General features: G+C 39.5%; 1 protein-coding gene and 1 long non-coding RNA gene across 3 annotated transcripts in view; one reads left to right on the top strand and one right to left on the bottom strand.

Moving 5' to 3' along the window:
- Positions 1–14,555, top strand: part of slc5a5 (solute carrier family 5 member 5) — a 21,053-nt gene extending 6,498 nt beyond the window's left edge. Inside the window, exons 1-16 of one of the 2 annotated variants that reach the window (XM_019875240.1) lie at positions 478–1,241; positions 2,792–3,161; positions 6,004–6,069; positions 6,643–6,694; positions 6,975–7,042; positions 7,194–7,348; positions 8,407–8,547; positions 9,890–10,019; positions 10,294–10,382; positions 11,325–11,437; positions 11,615–11,685; positions 12,518–12,604; positions 13,385–13,569; positions 13,694–13,791; positions 13,996–14,081; positions 14,206–14,554. In XM_019875240.1, coding sequence (XP_019730799.1) covers positions 2,796–3,161; positions 6,004–6,069; positions 6,643–6,694; positions 6,975–7,042; positions 7,194–7,348; positions 8,407–8,547; positions 9,890–10,019; positions 10,294–10,382; positions 11,325–11,437; positions 11,615–11,685; positions 12,518–12,604; positions 13,385–13,569; positions 13,694–13,791; positions 13,996–14,081; positions 14,206–14,319 — 1,821 coding nt within the window. In that variant the 5' untranslated portion in view covers positions 478–1,241; positions 2,792–2,795 and the 3' untranslated portion in view covers positions 14,320–14,554. Of the gene's footprint in view, positions 1–477; positions 1,242–2,791; positions 3,162–6,003; positions 6,070–6,642; positions 6,695–6,974; positions 7,043–7,193; positions 7,349–8,406; positions 8,548–9,889; positions 10,020–10,293; positions 10,383–11,324; positions 11,438–11,614; positions 11,686–12,517; positions 12,605–13,384; positions 13,570–13,693; positions 13,792–13,995; positions 14,082–14,205 lie in introns of those variants that run through there. The other variant, XM_019875239.1, reaches the window with a different exon arrangement.
- The window catches only part of LOC109519013 (uncharacterized), a 20,037-nt gene continuing 10,457 nt past the window's right edge, over positions 10,005–19,584 (bottom strand). The window contains exon 3 of the long non-coding RNA XR_002168862.1: positions 10,005–10,080. This is a non-coding gene — a long non-coding RNA (uncharacterized LOC109519013). The remainder of the gene's footprint in view (positions 10,081–19,584) is intronic.

The raw sequence follows: 19,584 nt of genomic DNA, 5'->3' as shown, positions 1-19,584 counted from the left end.
TTTCAGTTATTTGCTGTTGTATCGCCGATTTTCAAAATGCAAATGATCTGTTTATTTTCAAAGAATAGTTTGTTTTGTTATTGTTTGGTTGGTGTCTTATATGAAACTGCGACATTGCGCAATTTATTGGACAGACTTGTTTAAGATCACACAGCGTAATTTGGGTGGCATTTTATTTCGTATTTTTAAATCATCTTTTTATTTTTGACAATATCTGTAAATTTAGTTTCCTGCTCTTAATTGGGAATACATACTTGATGGTTTTAAATGCTCCTGAAATTAAGTGCTGCTTGACGAGCCTATATTGTGTATGTATGTGACGTCACTGAAGGCCTAAGGTTGAAATGCACGGCCCGCCACTGACCAAAATGTATAATAAGTCACTTGGTGAGAACAAACCAACAGACCAGAAAACTAAATACTGTAATACTATGAATACATTTATGTTAATCATGCACAGACTTTTTTTTTTTTTTTTTGGATAAAACATCACCAGGGCAAGGTTGCTGTGACTCAGGGAGAGAGTGGGTCCATTTGATTACCAAATGGTCCGCTGTTTGATTCCTGCTCTGTCAGAGTCATGTGTTGTTGTGTCCTTGGGCAAGACACTTCACCTCCAGTGCCGCTCAGACCAGTGTACAGTTCGGGGTGAATATTTGGCGGTGGTTGGAAGGGCCATAGTCGCACACTAGCAGCACTTCTGCCAGCCTACCCCAGGGCAACTGTGGCTACATACGTACTGGTAGTTTTCAATCCCCAGAGTGTGAATATGCGAGTGCACGAATAATGTGTACGAAGTGTGTGCCCTTTGAGTATGTTATCGAAAAGCGCTGTATAAATCTGATGCATTATTATTACAGTATTATTATTATTACACAGACAAATTAGCTTTTTTATGTGCCGTACTGTATATCATTTAAAAATTTCAATGTCATTTCTGAATATTCTACACTTGTTGACACATTCAGGAATAGCATGTGTTGAGATACTGTGGGTTTCGCATTTGTTTCATAGTGTTATGGACAAGCCACAAGATTATCGAAGTCACTCCATCCTCAGCTTGGTTATACAAGGAGTTAATCAGCCTCTCCCCTTCAAGGACATACAGTAGTACAGTACAGTGCAAACATTGAGAGCACACCTAAAGTGCATCGACATATTTGTGCCTGCTGCAGAAGAGCTGCTGTTCAGACCATCACACATTCCAAATGACAGACTCCATTATCTGTCACCTACAAACGGTGAGTCTTTGGAATGATCTTTGATTTATTTATTTTACATTTCTTACATGGGAGCCTATCAAAGTATACAATGATATCAAAAAAAAATTATTGGCCCTGGATTCTGTAGCTCAATAGGAAAGAAGATTAGATGAGCAATTTTTTTGGAGCGTGTTGCACTTCTGTTTCAATGTCACTGACTTTTGCTGCAATTTACCTGAAACAGTAACCTCTCAAACATTTTAACAGTTCATAACAACTTGTTTTTCTGTGATATAAATTTAAAAATTACTTTTGAAAAATCTTTGCAGAGTACAAAAAGTTCTAGTTCCAGTATTTTATATATATATATATATATATATATATATGTATATAGCAAGAACAGTTAGCTAACCATCTCCAACAATAAGAATGCATCAAATTAGCCTGTACACTAAAACATTTTATTAAACATGTCCCAAGTAACTTTACAAAGTCAACTTTGAATACCGTGTTGGCCCGAATATAAGACGGCCCTGATTATAAGACGACCCCCTCTTTTTCAAGACTCAAGTTTGAAAAAAATACTTTTTGAACACCAAATTAATTTTTATACAGAAAATAATTTCAGTACATCTGAAACAAATGATTAGAACAATATATTTGAGAGAAAAAGCATGTTATTTTGCCTCATTCAAATCTTAATATCTGAACATTTAAATATGTAACTAAAGTGAATGGCTTCTGGTTTTTGAAATATAAATAAACCAATTATTGTGATAAAACAACAAAATTGTTCGAAGACTCTGCCTCATTTATCACCATCCTCTTGAAGTTTACATCATAACTTCTCCTCAGCTGCCGGTTAATCTGGCCGATCTTCGACCCACTTTTCTCCAGATTGTCGCTACGTTTCTCCATTTTCTGTTACCTCTTCTATTATTTCCTTCTCTTTTCCTTCTTACCACTATTTTTTATTTTTCTTCTTTGTGCTCCCGCTATTTTTATTTTTATTCTTCGTGACAGGGGTTCGCTTTGGCCTGGGGAGTCAAGTTCAGCATTCGCTTCAATGATATCTGGCGCCATCTAGCGCCGTGAATGGGTATAATGTCTAGACCCTGAATATAAGACGACCCCCACTTTTACAGTCTTTTATTTCAATGCAAAAAACACCGTCTTATATTCGGGCCAATACGGTAATTCCAGGTGTTACACAAAATTTCTGACAACATACATGGATTGGAAGTGATCATTTATCTCTCTCGGGCATTCCTATCTGTGTCCTCACCCTTCTCAGCTACAGAATATGCATGTCCCAACAAAAGTTCCCACACTTCTTAAATTAAGCGTCTGTATTTTGTAAATGAACTCACACTTGTCTGAAAGGCAGAACAATCCCCGTGATTAGACACCCTGACGGGCCGGTTCTGGCCTGCAGGCCATGTGTTTGACACCCCTGCTCTGGGCGGTGGACCTTATGTAAATGCTGATCATTAATATCCCTGATGCAATGTTAAGGTAGGAGCAAAAGAGGAAGGAGACAAGTCCACACGCCACTTTAGGTTCTAAGGTGAGAGTCCTTTGTCCCATAGAACGATGGAGGGTCAGTCAGCCAGTGAGCCGTCCACACAGACCTTTGCCGTAGCCGACTATGCAGTCTTTGCTGGCATGCTCCTGTTCTCCATGGCCATAGGACTCTATCAGGCCCTGAAGAAGCAGCCACAGGATGCCAGCACCGATGACTTCTTCACAGGCGGTCGCGGAATGTCAGCGGTACCCGTCGGGCTCTCCCTCTGTGCCAGCTTTATGTCAGCTGTCCAGGTTTTGGGAGTTCCGTCTGAAGCTTATCACTTTGGATTCAAATTTCTCTACATGTGCCTTGGACAAAGCATCAACTCTCTGCTGACTGCTTACTTGTTCCTGCCAGTTTTCTTTCGACTTGGCATCACAAGCATCAACCAGGTTGGAATTGACTTCTCTCTGAATGAAATTTAATTCAGTATACCTTGCATAGCAGCCAAAGTGAAGAAACTGAGCTTTTTCAGTGTCATTTTCATTCACAAATTAAATGTGTTTTTTTTAATATCCTACATCTGTACCGTACCCCGTTTTTGTGTACATACTTTGAACAGTGCAATGCAAATTAAATGTAAACTCCTCAAAAAAATAAACGGAACACTTGGATTTACATTGTGCTGTTTAAATATTCCCTTTATTATTTTGAGCAGTATATTCTTATAATAATTTGGGGGTGCCTGCGTGGACTTTCTCCGGGTACACCGGTTTTCTCCCAACATTCCAAAAACGCGCATGGCAGGTTAATGGCACACTCTAAATTGTCCCCAGGCGTAATTGTGAGCGCGAATGGTTGTTTGCCCATGTGTGCCCTGCGACTGGCTGGCAGCCAGTTTAGGGTGTACCCAGGCTACTGCACAAAGACAGCTGGGCTCCAGCACGCCTGCGACCCTTGTGAGGATAAGCAGATTCAAAAATGGATGGATGGATAGATGATTATCATTATTATTGTTGTTGTTGTTATAAACATGTCTATCTGATGTGCAACGTTTTTTTTTCTGAATATGGTTAGTCTTTGCTCCATTTTGGCCTCAATTGGTGTTGACTGTAACAGCGTAAAACAAAAAACGTGTGGCACATTGTTTATCTTGCATTGCATTACATTACTGCTCTAGCTCAGCTCACAGTTTTAAGTTTAAAAATAAAATTGTCATTTTTGCGCAACAGACATATGAACAAATGAGAATGAAAACAATACCTCTCAACATCATACTTTGCTCTTGCCAGAGGTCATACCATGTCATGCTTGACTTTCACATCAGTGACGACATGCACATGAGCACTTTTCAGACCAAGGAGCCGTATCAGGGTGCTTGAGTAAGTGTTCCACAATAAATCCCATAAGGATTCATCATGACATACCTGCAGGTCAAGGCTAGGCAACTCCGGTCCCAGAGATCCGCTGTCCTGCCTGTTTTGAGTCTGTCTATCCATGACAACTTTGTAAACATTGTGATAAGCATGACTGGCACAGGTCAGAGTGACCCTTCAGCTCTCAGCGCTTGCTTTTGGTCGAGAAAGGTGAACCGCGAACCCTTTCACAATAAAATTTGTTTCATAACATGGTCCTTATTGGATGGAGTAATGAGAAACTCTCAAAGAACAAACCCCATTCTTTGCGATTGCATTGACCATTCAGAGTAGATTATCTCAGCATCGTTAATCGGAATTTACCGAAGTTAGGTTTCCATTTTGCAACAAATTTTATCTTGATGGGCTTTGCTTTTGTTTAATTGTTGATGGTTTCTGACAACATGACGCAGTTGAATCTTTGAGTCGCACTCAGTGATACCTAATAAGAGGACATTTATTTTTATCGATTAAATGTGCATTTCACGCTTCTCCCAGACTTTTTTGTACAACTTTACACCACACACTCTGGCATTTTTGCCATAGAGACAGACAATAATATAAGTTGAGGGGTTCGTATGTTTTGAATGGATGTCTCTAGTTAGGAATGGGCAAAAAGGAAAGATGGACTTTGTTTGAACTTAGCTTTTATTTTTCAACGTCTGCACCTCCGCAACTCCCGAATGAACACACCTCATTCCGGTAACGAAAACACTTCCTGCTTTTCTTAGCCAATCAGATGCAAGCAACATAAGAATGTTTCAGCAATTATTAAACAGAATATAATTTAGGTAACTGTAACATAAAAGAATATAATGCTCAAATATAAAATGATAATAATTGACAAATTAACAAAAGCTTACAATAATATGAAAATGCCATAGAAAAATCAACGTATCCAAGTTAGATGCGCTTAGCCCTTCGTGGCAACGTATAATGACGGCTGCCAGTGGCTTCACTTCTCGCAAGTAAGCGACATTGTTATTTCATTCATATGTAATTCCATGGCCACGACCTCACAGCTGCCAGACTGATACCTGTGTGGATGTGTCGCTATGTCCCTGAAAACCCAGAAATGTATTTGCAGTGTGCGTGAAAGCTTTGGTTGCCATCCCCCCATAAAATGTGCCAAACACAGCACATTTCTTTCCCGCTGAATTTTAACAGAGCAAACACAAAGAAGAAAGGCGGCCATAAGATGACCACGTATCGAAACTAATCGAGCAGAGGAAAACTGTTGTTCGTATTAATAGATTAAATAACATATTGTTAACTTGATATAAAATCTTAATCAGAGATGGCTCTATGTGTACCTAAACATATATTTGATGCTGATTTTAAAAATGTATTTGGGAGCTCATCGGGTTTTTGTAATTTACATTCTTTGTTTTAAAATTTGACCCGTAAAGGCAATGCGGATTTTACCTTACGTAAGTTATTGCTTTGATGGTTCCAAAAAAAACCCCCAAAAAAACCCTTCACCTGTTGCTGAACCTAACCCTTAATGAATAAATATTGCGAAATGTACTGCTATATTACATATTAGATGTTATTGGATATTATTATTCTTTTTATTAATGTTATTTAAAAAACAAGGGCAAATTTCGGATCAGTGAAAAAAATCACTCAGGAAAGTTTCTGTTTAAAAAAAAATAATAATAATAATACTGTAATTAAAACATTTGTTGACCCGTTTTATTGTCTTGTGCCAAATTTGAACTACAAAGTGCCTCAAGGGAGACAAATTCTTGTCCTAACTGTATGTCAAGTATTTGTCTGGAAAAATGTTGAAAAGACTATTGGTGATGATCAAACCAAATGAATATGAAGTGAAGATGTATCAGGAATGTTATAAGTGTGGCCTGTCTGCTCGTCACAGTATCTGAAGATGAGGTTTGGCAGAGGGATGCAGCTGCTGGGGAGCGTCCAGTTTCTTGTGGCCACAGTAAGACAAGCACACACCTGATCTTATTCCTTGCCGTACATCAGTGATGTTCAAAACTTGTTTACCTCTCTCAGCAAATGAAAATTTACACATCATCTCATGCACAAATATTGACAGTAGCATATTCGTGATGCTGGATAATTAGTCAAACATAAAAAAGTACAAATTGTCTTGAATTAGCTTAAACAATTGGTGGTTGAATTAACAAAATTGCAGAAAAGCAGTTTTTTTTTAAGCAAGCGGAGCTGTAACTCTCGGTAGAAACCAGAAAGTAAATCCCTTCAGTGATTTAAAAAAAAAAAAAACTATTAAACTAAGAAGTTATCATGAGAACAGGTAATATCTGATTCTGAGTGTCGTATTTCAGTACTGCGGCTTGTTAAAGACTGGGAAAAAAAGGATGTCTTAGTCGTACAAAATTAATATTCACGGAAGTCATATCAACACTAAAGGTTTAACTTTCACTGAAGAAAGGTTGAAATTATCATACCATAAAAATACAGTGGAATAGAATATATCAAATAATAAAATGTGTCTTGCTGTGTTTCTGTATTATTTATTTGCTTTGTCAAGCTGCTGTACACGGGGGTGGTCATTTATGCACCAGCATTGATCCTCAACCAAGGTGGGTGAGATGACCTGCTCACATGACTCCAAACCATTTCACGGGATTTTGTTATTCATACTTTGGAAAGACAGTTGATCTGGTTAACACCAAAGAACTTTGTTGTAGGTCAAAAAAAAAGAAACCCAACAAACTAGCAACTTAAAATGACATGTAGTTGTTTAAAAGTTATGAACATGAGTTTCATCTGTTTGAGTGACCGTAATCATTTTTATGTGCCTTATATTGCCAATTAGTGGCTTCCACCCCCAACGTGCCTCCTCTGTATTTTCCTTCACAGCAACTGGGCTCAATATGTGGCTGTCTCTCTTCTCTTCTGGAATCATCTGCACACTGTACACAACTCTGGTAAAGTCATGAAGCATGTCCACTAATCTAGTCATTCCCATCAATGCCCACTAAAGGTTGGGAAATACTGCACTCATGTAGTCACTCAATACATATGTCTCAAGATATCCCAACGTGTCTAAGTATCTCCTGTATTATTGGTCTGTTCCAGGGAGGCATAAAAGCCGTGATCTGGACAGATGTTTTCCAGATTGTTGTCATGTTTTCAGGCTTTGTGGCAATTTATATCCACGGCACAGTTCTGGTGGGTGGTCCCGCGGCAGTGCTGGAAATTGCCAACAATGGATCGCGGCTTAATTTTGACGAGTACGTGAGAACAACCTCATTCGTCAAAGTGTGTTCCTTTGTATGAAGATAGAGCCAGCTGATCTTTTGCTGAGGCCCACGCCGACTGCTGCTGTTACGAAAAGCAATTTGGATGGGCATTTGCAGTGCAGAGTTATTCTACGGCTAGGCATCATCGCTTTTTCTGGTTTCGTTTCAGATTTTGGAAATAGAACACGTGCCACTTGTGCAGGTCCATCGTTTATCCTTTCAAAAGAACTAATGCATTGAAAACTGAAAAAAAAAGTCAAAATTTCACAGGTGCAAATATTTAGCGATTAATCAACAACTAATTGATTATCACGTCAATCAACAATTATGTAAATTATTGAGTAATATTTTGGAGTCTTTTTTTTTTTTTACTTAAAATTGCCCAAATGTTCTGATTTCAGCCTCTCAGGCGTACATTCTGTGATTCCTGTAGTCCTTTAGGACTACAGACTGATTATCTCTTGTGTTGAATCAAAAATGAGGCATTTGCAAACATCTGCTTTTACTTGATCGAACCAGGAACTGAATCAGTTTCAAAGAGCTCAGTGAGTAGAACATCACTTTTTCACATGTGATATTGCTTAATTATTGTTTAGGTGTTTTTGTAATCACTCAAGATGAAGTCACCAACGTGGTACCTGCGGACACCAGTTAACCGCCAAGCACCACGTGAATAGCCCACCAGTGATGGGAGATTCTTTTCTCAGAATGTTGTTGAAGTGATTACAGTATTTGAAAATGTAAACACTGGCAAAGATTCAAGAAAACAATGTGTTGCATCTGATATTTCCCTGTTTGCAAATTATTGAGAAATCGTAAACAAGCTCCTTGTCTTCACATAAATGAATATCATTAGTTATTAATAATAGCAGCTCAAGCTTATTTGAGCAAACTTGTTATTTTCAAAGTCTGTATTCACCTGCGAGCCGTTTGCATTAATCAGTACAAAGCAAAAGATCAGTTGGGTAATTGTAGACGTGGTATTTTACACGGAGCTGTACAAATGAAATAATTACAGTTGAAGGGACTATCCTTGGATGTTTGTTCAGTTTTGACTTTGACCCACGACGACGTTACACCTTCTGGAGCTTGACTTTTGGAGCTTCACTTTTGTGGCTATCCATGTATGGAATAAACCAAGCTCAAGTCCAACGCTACATCTCCTGCAGAACCGAGAGGGAGGCCCAGTGGTGAGTAGTTCCGTTAATGTCGATGCTTATTCCAACCATTTGCAGACTCAATCATCCATGTGTTAACCAGCAGTGTTCATGGGAGCTATGTTACAAAAAACAGACACAAGTGTGTGAAGTATCTGAGATATTATGTACCTCATATGTCAGATTAAAGCGATTGTGGCGTATGTTGCGGAAAATAATAAGCTTACTTTTTCTTTCAGTCCTTAAAAAAAAAATCACACGGTCAGCACAATATTTTCTTAATGTTGAATCATACTGTTTCATTGTACCAATCGAAAATACCCCCCACAATCCCCCTCCCTCACACACACACACACACACACACACACACACACACACACACACACACACACACACACACACACACACACACACACACAGGGAAAATTTGAATTGAATATGACTGAATAGCCAGCCTAATTCCGAGACCTAGGAGCTCAGGTCACCTGTTTACTTCTAACCTGATCTGTTATTTACATGTTCCATGTAACATTTAATCAGAACATCATTTTACAGATGTGTGATGTGCGCATTTGTATATTGTAAACATCACGGGATTTATGTTTGTGTTTGTATAAAGAAGACAGACATGCAGTACTATGAGAAATGATTTCCCCCTTCTCAGTATTTGCATATTTTTCCCATTTCATTGTTAAAGATAATCAAACAAATGTAAATATCAGACAATAACCCAAGTCCACATAAAATGCAGTTTTTAAACGGGGTTGGGGGGGATGTTCAAAGCGACTTGGCCCTGTGTGGAAAAAGTACTTGCGCCAAAAATAATTACTGATTGGGCCACCTTCAGCAGGAAACATAGAAAATAAACGGTATTGAACACCAAAGGGGTATCTCATGACAATTTATTCTGGCTTTGGAGAATTTTTCCTGGACTTTTTCAATCATAGCTCAATACTCCTTGTTCTCCTTCTCTCTCAGTGTGTGATAATTCTTAGTTCTTTGAGAATGAAAAACAAGCTCTTTGTTGAAGACAATTTCTCCATGTCGTGTTTGGAAGCCTTCAAATTGGTCAATAATGACATCACTTTATATCAGGACAGTGCATTTGCAGATAGGGCGCAGCCTGATAATGTTTCTATTGACCGTTTAGGTGGGGGGAAATTTATTTTACATCAGATTGCCAAAAGAAATATTCCACCCCTGTGAATCTGAATAAAATTCCATTTGGTTTAGGCCCATTTATTTAGATTGCGGTGTTTATACCGTATGGAGAACTTTCAATCTGTGTGGGCTTCTAACCAGATTCTAATCAGAATACGAAGCTCTGTGTAAACCTGGCGAATGTGAATGTTGCCATAATGACTTTTTCTTGCAGGGCAATATTTGTCAACCAAGTAGGTTTGTGCCTAATTGTGGGAAGCGCAGTTGTCTGCGGCATCGTCATGTTTGCTTATTATAGCAAGTGTGATCCACTGAAGTCTGGCAAAGTGTCTTCCCACGATCTTGTAAGTTGAATGCTGCTTTTCGCTGTGTTTTTGGTCATAGCATTTGTTTTTCTTTCTGCCCCTGTTAAATTGACAATAAAGTGTGATGGAAAGACAAATAGACATATGCCATTAAGTGGTTCGTTGGTGGTTACCAAGTGCTTCAGGTTATTTGAAGTTACTCCATATACAGCAATTCTGAGAAGAACTGATAGATATAGCCACTGTGAAAATACAGTAAAAGTTAGTTACATGACACAAACACTTTTTCTCTCTCCTTGTTTTTATGATGCAGTATATGCCCTACTTTGTGCTGGATATATTCAAGAGCTATACTGGCTTTCCAGGTCTTTTCCTGGCCTGTGCATACAGCGGCACTCTGAGGTATTGAAAATAATCTCATATAATTTCTGAAAAATTCGATATAAAAGGAAATTATGCAGGAAATATGAAGGTATCATCAAACGATTGACAGGAAGTAAAACACACAACTACTAGAAAAACAAATATTTCCCCATGTCGTGGGTGGAGGCTTGTGTGCTTCCGTGGCTTTGAAGGCTCTACCGCAGCGAGTCACCTGGCCCACCAGGTAGGTTGTCAAATGCGGGGATAACAACTCTTAATTTAGAGACCACATTTTGACAAAGTCACACCTGAAAATGTCAGCTAGTTAAGAAATTTTATGTACCCCCCGCCCAAAAAAAAACAACTTTTTTTTTAAATGATGTTACTAGAAATTAAACATCTGTGTCCATGATGACGCAAATATGTTCTCAGAATCTACCAGAACTGTCATCTAAATTAGCATTCAGATGGACCCCAGCTTGGAGAGAGGAAACCAGTGAGACCAAAAACATCCTGGCAGAGAACTGTGACCTCAATACTGAAGTCAGCAAACGTTACTTGGTGCTAGACACAACATACTAGACTGGATAGGACTAGATGGAAGCAAACAGATGCAGCCTTATGTTTACAGAAAAGGAGAATGAAGTCATAAGTAAACACAAACAACTCTGTTAATGATACAACACGTAATTAGCGACAAGTATTTACAAAAGGTGGATAAACAGATTGATTTTAGCTTCTGACATCTGATGGAAGAGTACGTCATTGTACTGCCTGACACTATTAGTCACTGGCATTCATAGAGGAGCAAAGATATGCAGTATATAAACTGGTTGGGAAATACTGGTCGAACACAGCAGTCCATCTCAACCAGTTCAGAGTAATTCTACTCAGAAATGTTTTTCAACTTTATCTGTAATGATGAAAAAAAAGAATGAAATGAAGAAAGACTTTCCCTTCTCCACAACGTCTCCTATGCAGCACAGTTTCCACGAGTATCAATGCAATGGCTGCAGTAACGATGGAGGACCTCTTTCAACAATATCTGCACCACGTGAGCCAGAAGAAACAGATCTTTATTTCCAAAGGACTGTGTAAGGTTGAATACGACGCATCATTCATTCATTTACTATTTATCAAGTCACATATTTGTTGAAAATGTACAAGGCTGATGATGTATAGGCCGAGTGAGCCTAGCAGACTGCTCGAAGTGTCACATTAAGTAAGGCCAAAATAATGAGGCTTCCTTCTTTTTTTTTTTCCTTTTCAAGCCTTCCTGTATGGAGTTGCTTGTATCATTGTAGCCGTTTTAGCCTCATTCCTGGACTGGGGAGTTCTTCAGGTAAAAAAACAACAAAAAAAAAAATCAAGTAAACAATTTTGGACATGGCATCTTCACCCTCCAATTTCGACACAATCCGTTCTGTGGGGCTGGTTGACTTCCCGCTCATTGTAATTTCAAAATATTTTTTCTCATTTTGTTCCAGACTCTTCATTAAATTTTTAACCTTAATTAACTGTACAGTACAGATCATGTTTTATGTCAGCGGTCCATGCCGCAGAGTGAGACAGACAAACATTTATTCATTTATTTTGCAGAGCACACCCCCACACCCGTTAAAATGTTAAAGAGTAACAAGTGTTTAGAAGAGTGGGAAATACGTTTTGTGTGTGTGTGTGTGTGTGTGTGTGTGTGTGTGTGTGTGTGTGTGTGTGTGTGTGTTTGGGCGGGGGGTCGTAATGGCTTAATAGAGGTGTAAATCCCCCCAAAATAATTAAAAAAGTCAACCTCTTCTTCGCGGAAATTCACCTATCATAGCAGGGTAGGAACGTATCACCTGTGAAAAATGAAGCAACACTCCATTGATTTCCAATGTGTTTTATAAAGAATTAGCACATGAGCAAAGGCAGAATTTGAGAGAATTGCTTTTTTCATTTTTGTTTACAGATATGCACTTTTATTGTCTTCTGTTGTTATTTGCATTGAAATGTATATATCTGTCCATATTGCAAATTGAGTCACTCTTATTTGATTTCATTTTATTTTATTTTATGATCATATTGAACAATCACAGTGTTATTTTATGAGATATTTAAAGCGGAAACCTGAGACTATTTGTTTCAAATTTCACATGTTCAACGTTTTGTCCACACTGACTGTGCTCTCTCCTCAGGGGTCCTTCACAGTCATGGCTGTGGTCAGTGGTCCATTACTAGGTGTATTCATTTTGGGGATGTTTTTTCCTGCGTCAAATAGACTGGTGAGGTTTTTGTTTTGTTTTTGTACAATATTAAGGAGCTTCTGAAAATATTTGCACAATCGTTCACCTATTAGGACTTTTATTTTGACACCATAGGACAACTGATAAAGATATATACATATACAAAAATATATATGTGTGTGTGTGTGTGTGTGTGTGTGTGTGTTTGTATGTGTGCGGAACAGATCCCTCACATTGTAGTGACTCCAAACAGCCTTGTCACTTCTGAGAGAAAGAGTCCACTGCTGTACATGTCAGACGCACCGCTCATCATTATGACAGCTTAACAATAGAAGTACACTGAGTTGATTGAATAAAACAGTGGCTTTCATGGTTACATACCTTCTGGGTGGATTCATGTATGGCACATGGAGCTTAGCACAGGATATTATAGCATTGCGCAGTGAAGCGAAGCCATCAACAAAAAAAATGCGGCTACCCAGCTCCATTCTCTCTCCTTACTGCTGATAAGGGCACCTAATTAAATTATCCGCCATTCACTTCTGATGTCATGTGACTCAAGCACCTACTGTATTAGTGCAGCAAAAAACATCAATCAAACCTGCGTGAAGAATGCATTCGATGTAAATGTAGCATTAGTCAGCAAGCAGAAAAGGCAGACAAGGTAGGGGAGCAGACTGAAAAGTGTCCTCCTTTGTAAGACCCCAAAGAATCATTTATGACGTATCAAAGTCATACTTTCCCCAAAATGTTTTTGTTGAATTTCAAATTTGACAAACTCTGATTCGAAAGGTACAAATGCACATTTTGACATTTCAGGGGACACTCCTAGGAATAGCAGCTGGATACTGTGTCTCTCTGTGGCTGGCTGTTGGTTCCACTCTTTACCCGCCCAGTTCAAGGACCATGGGCGTGCTGCCTAATTATGCAACTGAGTGTGAACCTGGAAACATCACTCAGCCTCAACACGACACCTCAACCCCACCTCAACCCGACAACCCACAGTCAGTGATACTCGACAAGCAATTGTGGTTTTTTGTCATGAAGTTTTTCTTGCGATGTCACTACATCAAGACGTAAGACATCCTGAGAGCAAAGATATTTATGGCTATCTTTTCCAAAATCTAGGGGCCTGCATAACTTGTACTCCATCTCTTACCTCTACTTTGGTGCCCTGGCAACAAGCTCGGTTGTCATAGTTGGGCTCCTCATGAGCTATGCTACGGGTAAGCATCCAGTATAAAGACAATGTGATTATTTCTAACATTTGCTTGGTCACACACATCAGACTTCTGTCACTCATGTCTCGTGTGTCTTTGGGCAAAAGTGAGTGTAAATATGGTGCCCGTTTATGGAAGCTAAATCCAGTTTCATGGTGAATTTTTACATCACATTATTGTGGAAATGAGCACATTTCTCCCAACGTGCAGGACCAATGATGAGAGCTGATCTTCAAGAGGGTTTGTTATGGTGGGACTTGGGTAAGAAGCAAACAGTCTTCCACTCACAGCGCGGGGTAAGTGATGATGTTCGAAAGATAATTATAACTATTGCCACAATCATGGATGGAAGCATGGATGGATGGTAGATAAGTTGGTAGATGGGTAGTTTTTAAGTAATTATTTTTTTTCCTTTTTCAGGGCTTGTGTACAGAACGACAGTGCGTCCCTATGATGCAGCTGCAACAAAATGATGAAAACCAGGCACAAGAAAAAGAAAACGTTCACACTATTAAGTCAATTGTGCGAGTGTAAACAGAAGTTTTGATCCAAAGAACATACTGTAATAGCTGGTCGCTGGACTAATCTTCTTTGTCCTGCAGATCTTAATTTCCCTCAAGGGATTAATAAAGTATCTATTGACCAAATTCTTGTTCAGGCAAATTCTTTAATGGTTTGGTAAATGGCTGGATGACAGAGCAGACTCCACAAACGATGAGCAAGCAAATATTTATTTCACCAAAAGTCATCACAAATGTAAAGTGAAATTAACAATAGGCTCCAGCACCCCGCGACCCTCGTGAGGATAAAGGGGCTCAGAAAATGAATGAATGGTGATGACAGATGTTTCATGACATTCTGCCAAAGTGTATAAATGGTAGGGAAGCAATGTTGAAAGTAGCAGCAAAAGAGGAATAGGTCCACAAGTCATTTCGCTATACCCTGAGATTTCTTCATCCCATAGAACGGTAGAGGATCAGTCAGCCAGCGAGCCATCCACACAAACCTTTGTCGTGGCCGGCTATGCAGTCTTTGCTGTCATGCTACCGTTCTCCGTGGCCATCAGACTCTATCTGGCCCTGAAGAAGCAGCCACAGGATGCCAGCACCGATGACTTCTTCACAGGTGGTCGCGGTATGTCAGTGGTGCCTCTCTTCCTCTGTGCCAGTTCTATGTCAACTGCCCACGTTTTGGGAGTTTCACCTGAAGTTTATTGCTTTGGATTCCAATTTATCTGCACGTGCCTCAGACAAAGCATCCACTCTCTGCTCACCGCCTTCTTGTTCCTGCCAGTTTTCTTTCGACTCAGAAGTACCAATCAGGTTGTCATTAACTTTCCACAAAATGTAATGGAAATTTACCATAACTCGAACAGCACCAATGGTGACCAATCATATACATGTCTAATGTGCAACACAGCTATTGCTACTGCTTCATCTGGTTTGTCACTGCACCCAATTTATGTAGACTGTCATGGCAAAAAAACGAAAAAGGAATCTTTAATCGTCACAAATATTATATGACAATACTGTATTCCTATTGGGCAGAAACACGTAAAACCCCTCTACAAAGTTTTAAAGTACAAAATTGATTGTCCTTTTTGAAGAGGGATGAATGAAACTAATGTCTCTTTTAATGACAACAAAACCAAATTGGATATTCTCTTGTAGTCGACTCAGATAACAGTCAATACAAATTGCCAAATTTGAAATGTGTCCATTATTTGTCTGACAAAATGCTATCAGAATGTTGGTGATGATCAAGCCAAATGAATCTTAAGAGGTGAAGAATGATCAGGAATGTGTGTGGAGTTTTTGAGCCAAGTTTGGCCTGTCTGCCCTTCACAGTATCTGAAAATGAAGTTTTGCAGAAGGATGCAGCTGCTGGGCAGTGTCCAGTTTCTTGTGGCCACAATAAGACAAGCACATACTTTGTCTTATTCCTTGCTGTATTTCAGTGATGTTGAAAAGTTGTTTGCTGCATTCAGCAATCAGAATTGCACATCGTCTCGTGGACAATGTGAATGTGGGTTTTTAGATGAATTTTCTGAATTTATACTAATTATGGGTGACTTTAATATTCATATAAATTTCCGGTCTGAACCACTTACCGTGAGGTTTCAGACAACAACTGATTCTTCTGGTTTTACACAAATAAACGAAGTGACACAAAAATTGGTAATACTGGTACTTTACATTTGGCACTAACCTGAGTGTTAGCAACCTCAAATGTCATGGTATTAATATATCTAACTGCTATCTTTGACTATTATAAAATGTGAAGTCTTGGCTCATTGGCATCGTCCTGGTGACAGTCAAAGCTAAAGCAGCCACAATATTAGTTCTTCAACCAATACTGCGCTCTCTGAGTTACTGCCTCTGGCAATTGCTTCCTTTCCGTTTTATATTGGTTGGATTGATAATCTCACAAATTATTTTAATGCTGTTTTCTTAAATGCCCTCTGACTCCCTGGCACCCTTAAGACTTAAACCTCGTCCTGAGAGGCTTCCTCTGTGCTTTCCAGATGAAACCCGCACACTGCTACAATTATGTGGGAAGCTTGGGTGCAAATTGCATGCGACTAAATTTGAGCTCTTCCATTAGGCATGATGCAATAGCTTGCTGAAATACAAAGAAGCTCTCATTTTAGCTAAAACAAATTATTTCTCCAGAATAACCGTTCTCAATAAAAACAACCTTAAATAATTCTTTGATACAGTGATAGATAGATATCCGAGTACAAGGGAAATATGGTATTTCCTTCCACTGCTATGCAGATGACTGTCAGAACTACGTCCTGCTCAGCAAAAAACACTTTCTCATTGAGGCCACTTTTGTCCTGTTTAGAGGAAACCAAGACTTGGATGGCACTTAATTTCTTGAATTTCAATGAAAACAGAAGTGATGGTGTTTGGTCCCATCCTGTAGAGGAAGCGAACAGTCTTGCACTTAGGTCTTAAACTGGACAGTGACTTTTAGATTGGACTAAAATGAAATGCTGATGCTCGCCTCTTGACAGGTACTGTACTCTCAAGAGGGAGCATAACTCCTACTCTTGCATCCCCTCACTGGCTCCCGATACATGTTAAGAGTTCTTTTTAAGATTCTTTGTTTACAGTGGTGGTTCTTTAAAAGTGCTCTGTAAATACAATGAATTCTACCGCCACAAAGTCTAGGAAAATACCAAAAGAAATAAAACTCCACCCATACGCACACTCATGTCTTGTGTGTCCTTGGGCAATGCAGGTAAATGCAGTCTGTAAACATGGAACCTATTTATTTAAGATAAGGTTAATGTACGGGGAATTTTTACATCACATTATTGCCGGAATTAGCACATTTCTCCCAACACTTGGGGGGAAAAACATTTCCAGGAGTTGTAAAATATGACAAATATTGACACACTCATTATTGAGTGCCCTAATTTATTCATCAGATTTCAAAGTAGTTCTAAAACGGTGTCTTCAACATTGTTTTTCACTAGCCACCATCCATTTTATGTAGTGCTTGACGCTTGTCCTCAATTCAGGTCATGCGTGAGCTCAGCTGATTTGGACAAGAGGTCGGGTCCACCCTAGGCTGGGCGCCAGTCAATCACAGCCCACATCTAGACAACAACCATTAACACTCACATTCACACCTATAAAGTCTTCAATTAACAAGCATGTTTTGGAAATGTGGGAAAAAGCCCAGGCCCATGCTGGATGACGGGGCCAAATGAGCTGCAAACAGCCAAATGCTGCAAACACAGGGATGTTGCAAACAAACAACTAAGGATCCAAACAAAAAAAGAAGCACACACATGCAAACTAAAAAACACACAACTGCAAAACAAAAACACTACAAGTAAGAAATGCTGCAAACTGCCAAACATTACAAACACAGGATTGATATAAACAAAAAAAACATGAACACATAGATGGAAAAAAAACACAACAATGAAAGAAAGAAGTGCTGCAATGACAGCGACAAAGTGGAAGCAAACATAACAAACCCAAAAACAACAACAATTAACCCATTCAATCCATCCATTTTCTGAACCGCTTTATCCTCAAGAGGGTGGCGGGCGTGCTGGAGCCCATCCCAGCTGTCTTTGGGCAGTAGGCGGGGGACACCTTGAACTGGTTGCCAGCCAATCGCAGGGCACACAAAGACGAACAACCATTCGCACTCAATCACACCTAGGGACAATTTTGAGTGTTCCATTATCCTGGAATGCATGTTTTTGGAATGTGGGAGGAAACCGGAGTACCCAGAGAACACCCACACAAGCACGGGGAGAACATGCAAACTTCACAAAGAAAATGGGGAGGATCTGGCCTCACAGGACTGGTCCAGTGGTGCCCCCTCTTGGCCTCGTGAACATCCATTTAGTGTTGTGTACTTGCAATATTAGTTTTCTAATCGTTTTTGAGCTGATTTGTTTTGGACCCCACGTTTCATTTTTGTGTGTGTGGGTGGGGGGGGGGCGGGTGGTGTCTACCATTTGTGTGGTGCTTTGTGATGTTTGCTTCCACTTGCTGTGATTACAGCATTTCATTCTTGCCTTTGTGTGTTTGGTTTTTGTTTGCGGTGTTTGCTTGTTTGCATTTCTTCCTTTCAGTGTTTTTGTGGTGTTTTTGGTTTGCATCTCTTTTCTCCCGGCATTTTGATTTTCTAGCGTTCGGCCGTGAGCAGCATGCTTGCCCCTGCCAGCCACCATAGTGGACATAGATTGTAATTAAATCATTTTAGTAGGAGCACTAAGTGGAGAAATGTGACAATTCTGTGGGCCCATAACAGAAGGGCCCAAGAAAATATCTTCCATTTGTAGTATTTGCCATGTTTCATGGGGCTCAAATTTATTTACACAAGCTTCTTAACATTTTTCCATGGCACATTGTGAAAAGAAAAGCGTGTACCTTTAATAAGGCCCCACAAATAGGATGAAAACGACATCCACCAAATGTAAAACTAAGCCCACTGTCTACATATAAACATTTTTTTAAAATCACTAACATTCTGTATTTGTTATCTTGTTGGAAGAGTCATTTTTTGCTGCCCTGCAGAACTTATCTACTAAAATTCCCTCAAAGAATTACAGTAGCTCTTGAATTATGTTTTAAATCAACTTCTTGTTCCAATAACGTTTGAGTTCCTTCGCTGACCCAATGTAGACACTGGCAGGTTAAATGGCCTGATCAGCCTGGTGACAGGACAAAAAAAATGATAGACGTTGAAGAATGCAGAGCTCAAAAGCGGTACATGTTAATCCCTAACATGTAAAAAAAAAAAAACTCACACATCAGTTTAAATTCTTTATGTGGTCACACTGTGGGGCTGCACTTTAACTCGTGCACTTTTCCTCCTGAAACAATATTCAACAACAAACTGTTCACTGTGGTACTTCAATGGTTTATTTTCAATATTGCTCAGAACTTTTAACTCAAGTTGGGAGAGTGTACTTCTATTACTTATATTGCTCAATGGCTGAAAACCTACACTTCAAACAAGATGAAACAAATGGGGAAATTGTGCAGCAAATGAGAATTTACAACCGTCCCGATTAAAACGACAGCATAACATTTAAACTTTAAGTCATTACTCAACTTCTGTCAGTGTAGAAAATAAAACGTAAAGCAATGCAATGGTTGCCGGTGTAGCTGAATTATAGGGTGTGAGCTTTGAAGCATAGCACATAGTTCTTGGGTGAACCACGAGGCCCCTTGTGCGCAGACAGGCGTCCCGGTGAGTCACCAATCTTCTGCGGCCCTGTTCGAGTCTTCGTCAGCTACGGCGCAGTCAAGCCGCTCCACACCG

Source organism: Hippocampus comes, unplaced genomic scaffold, assembly GCF_001891065.2.
Source record: "Hippocampus comes isolate QL1 unplaced genomic scaffold, H_comes_QL1_v1.1 scaffold132, whole genome shotgun sequence".
Lineage (NCBI taxonomy): Eukaryota > Metazoa > Chordata > Actinopteri > Syngnathiformes > Syngnathidae > Hippocampus > Hippocampus comes.
This window is presented reverse-complemented; position numbering and strand designations above follow the sequence as displayed.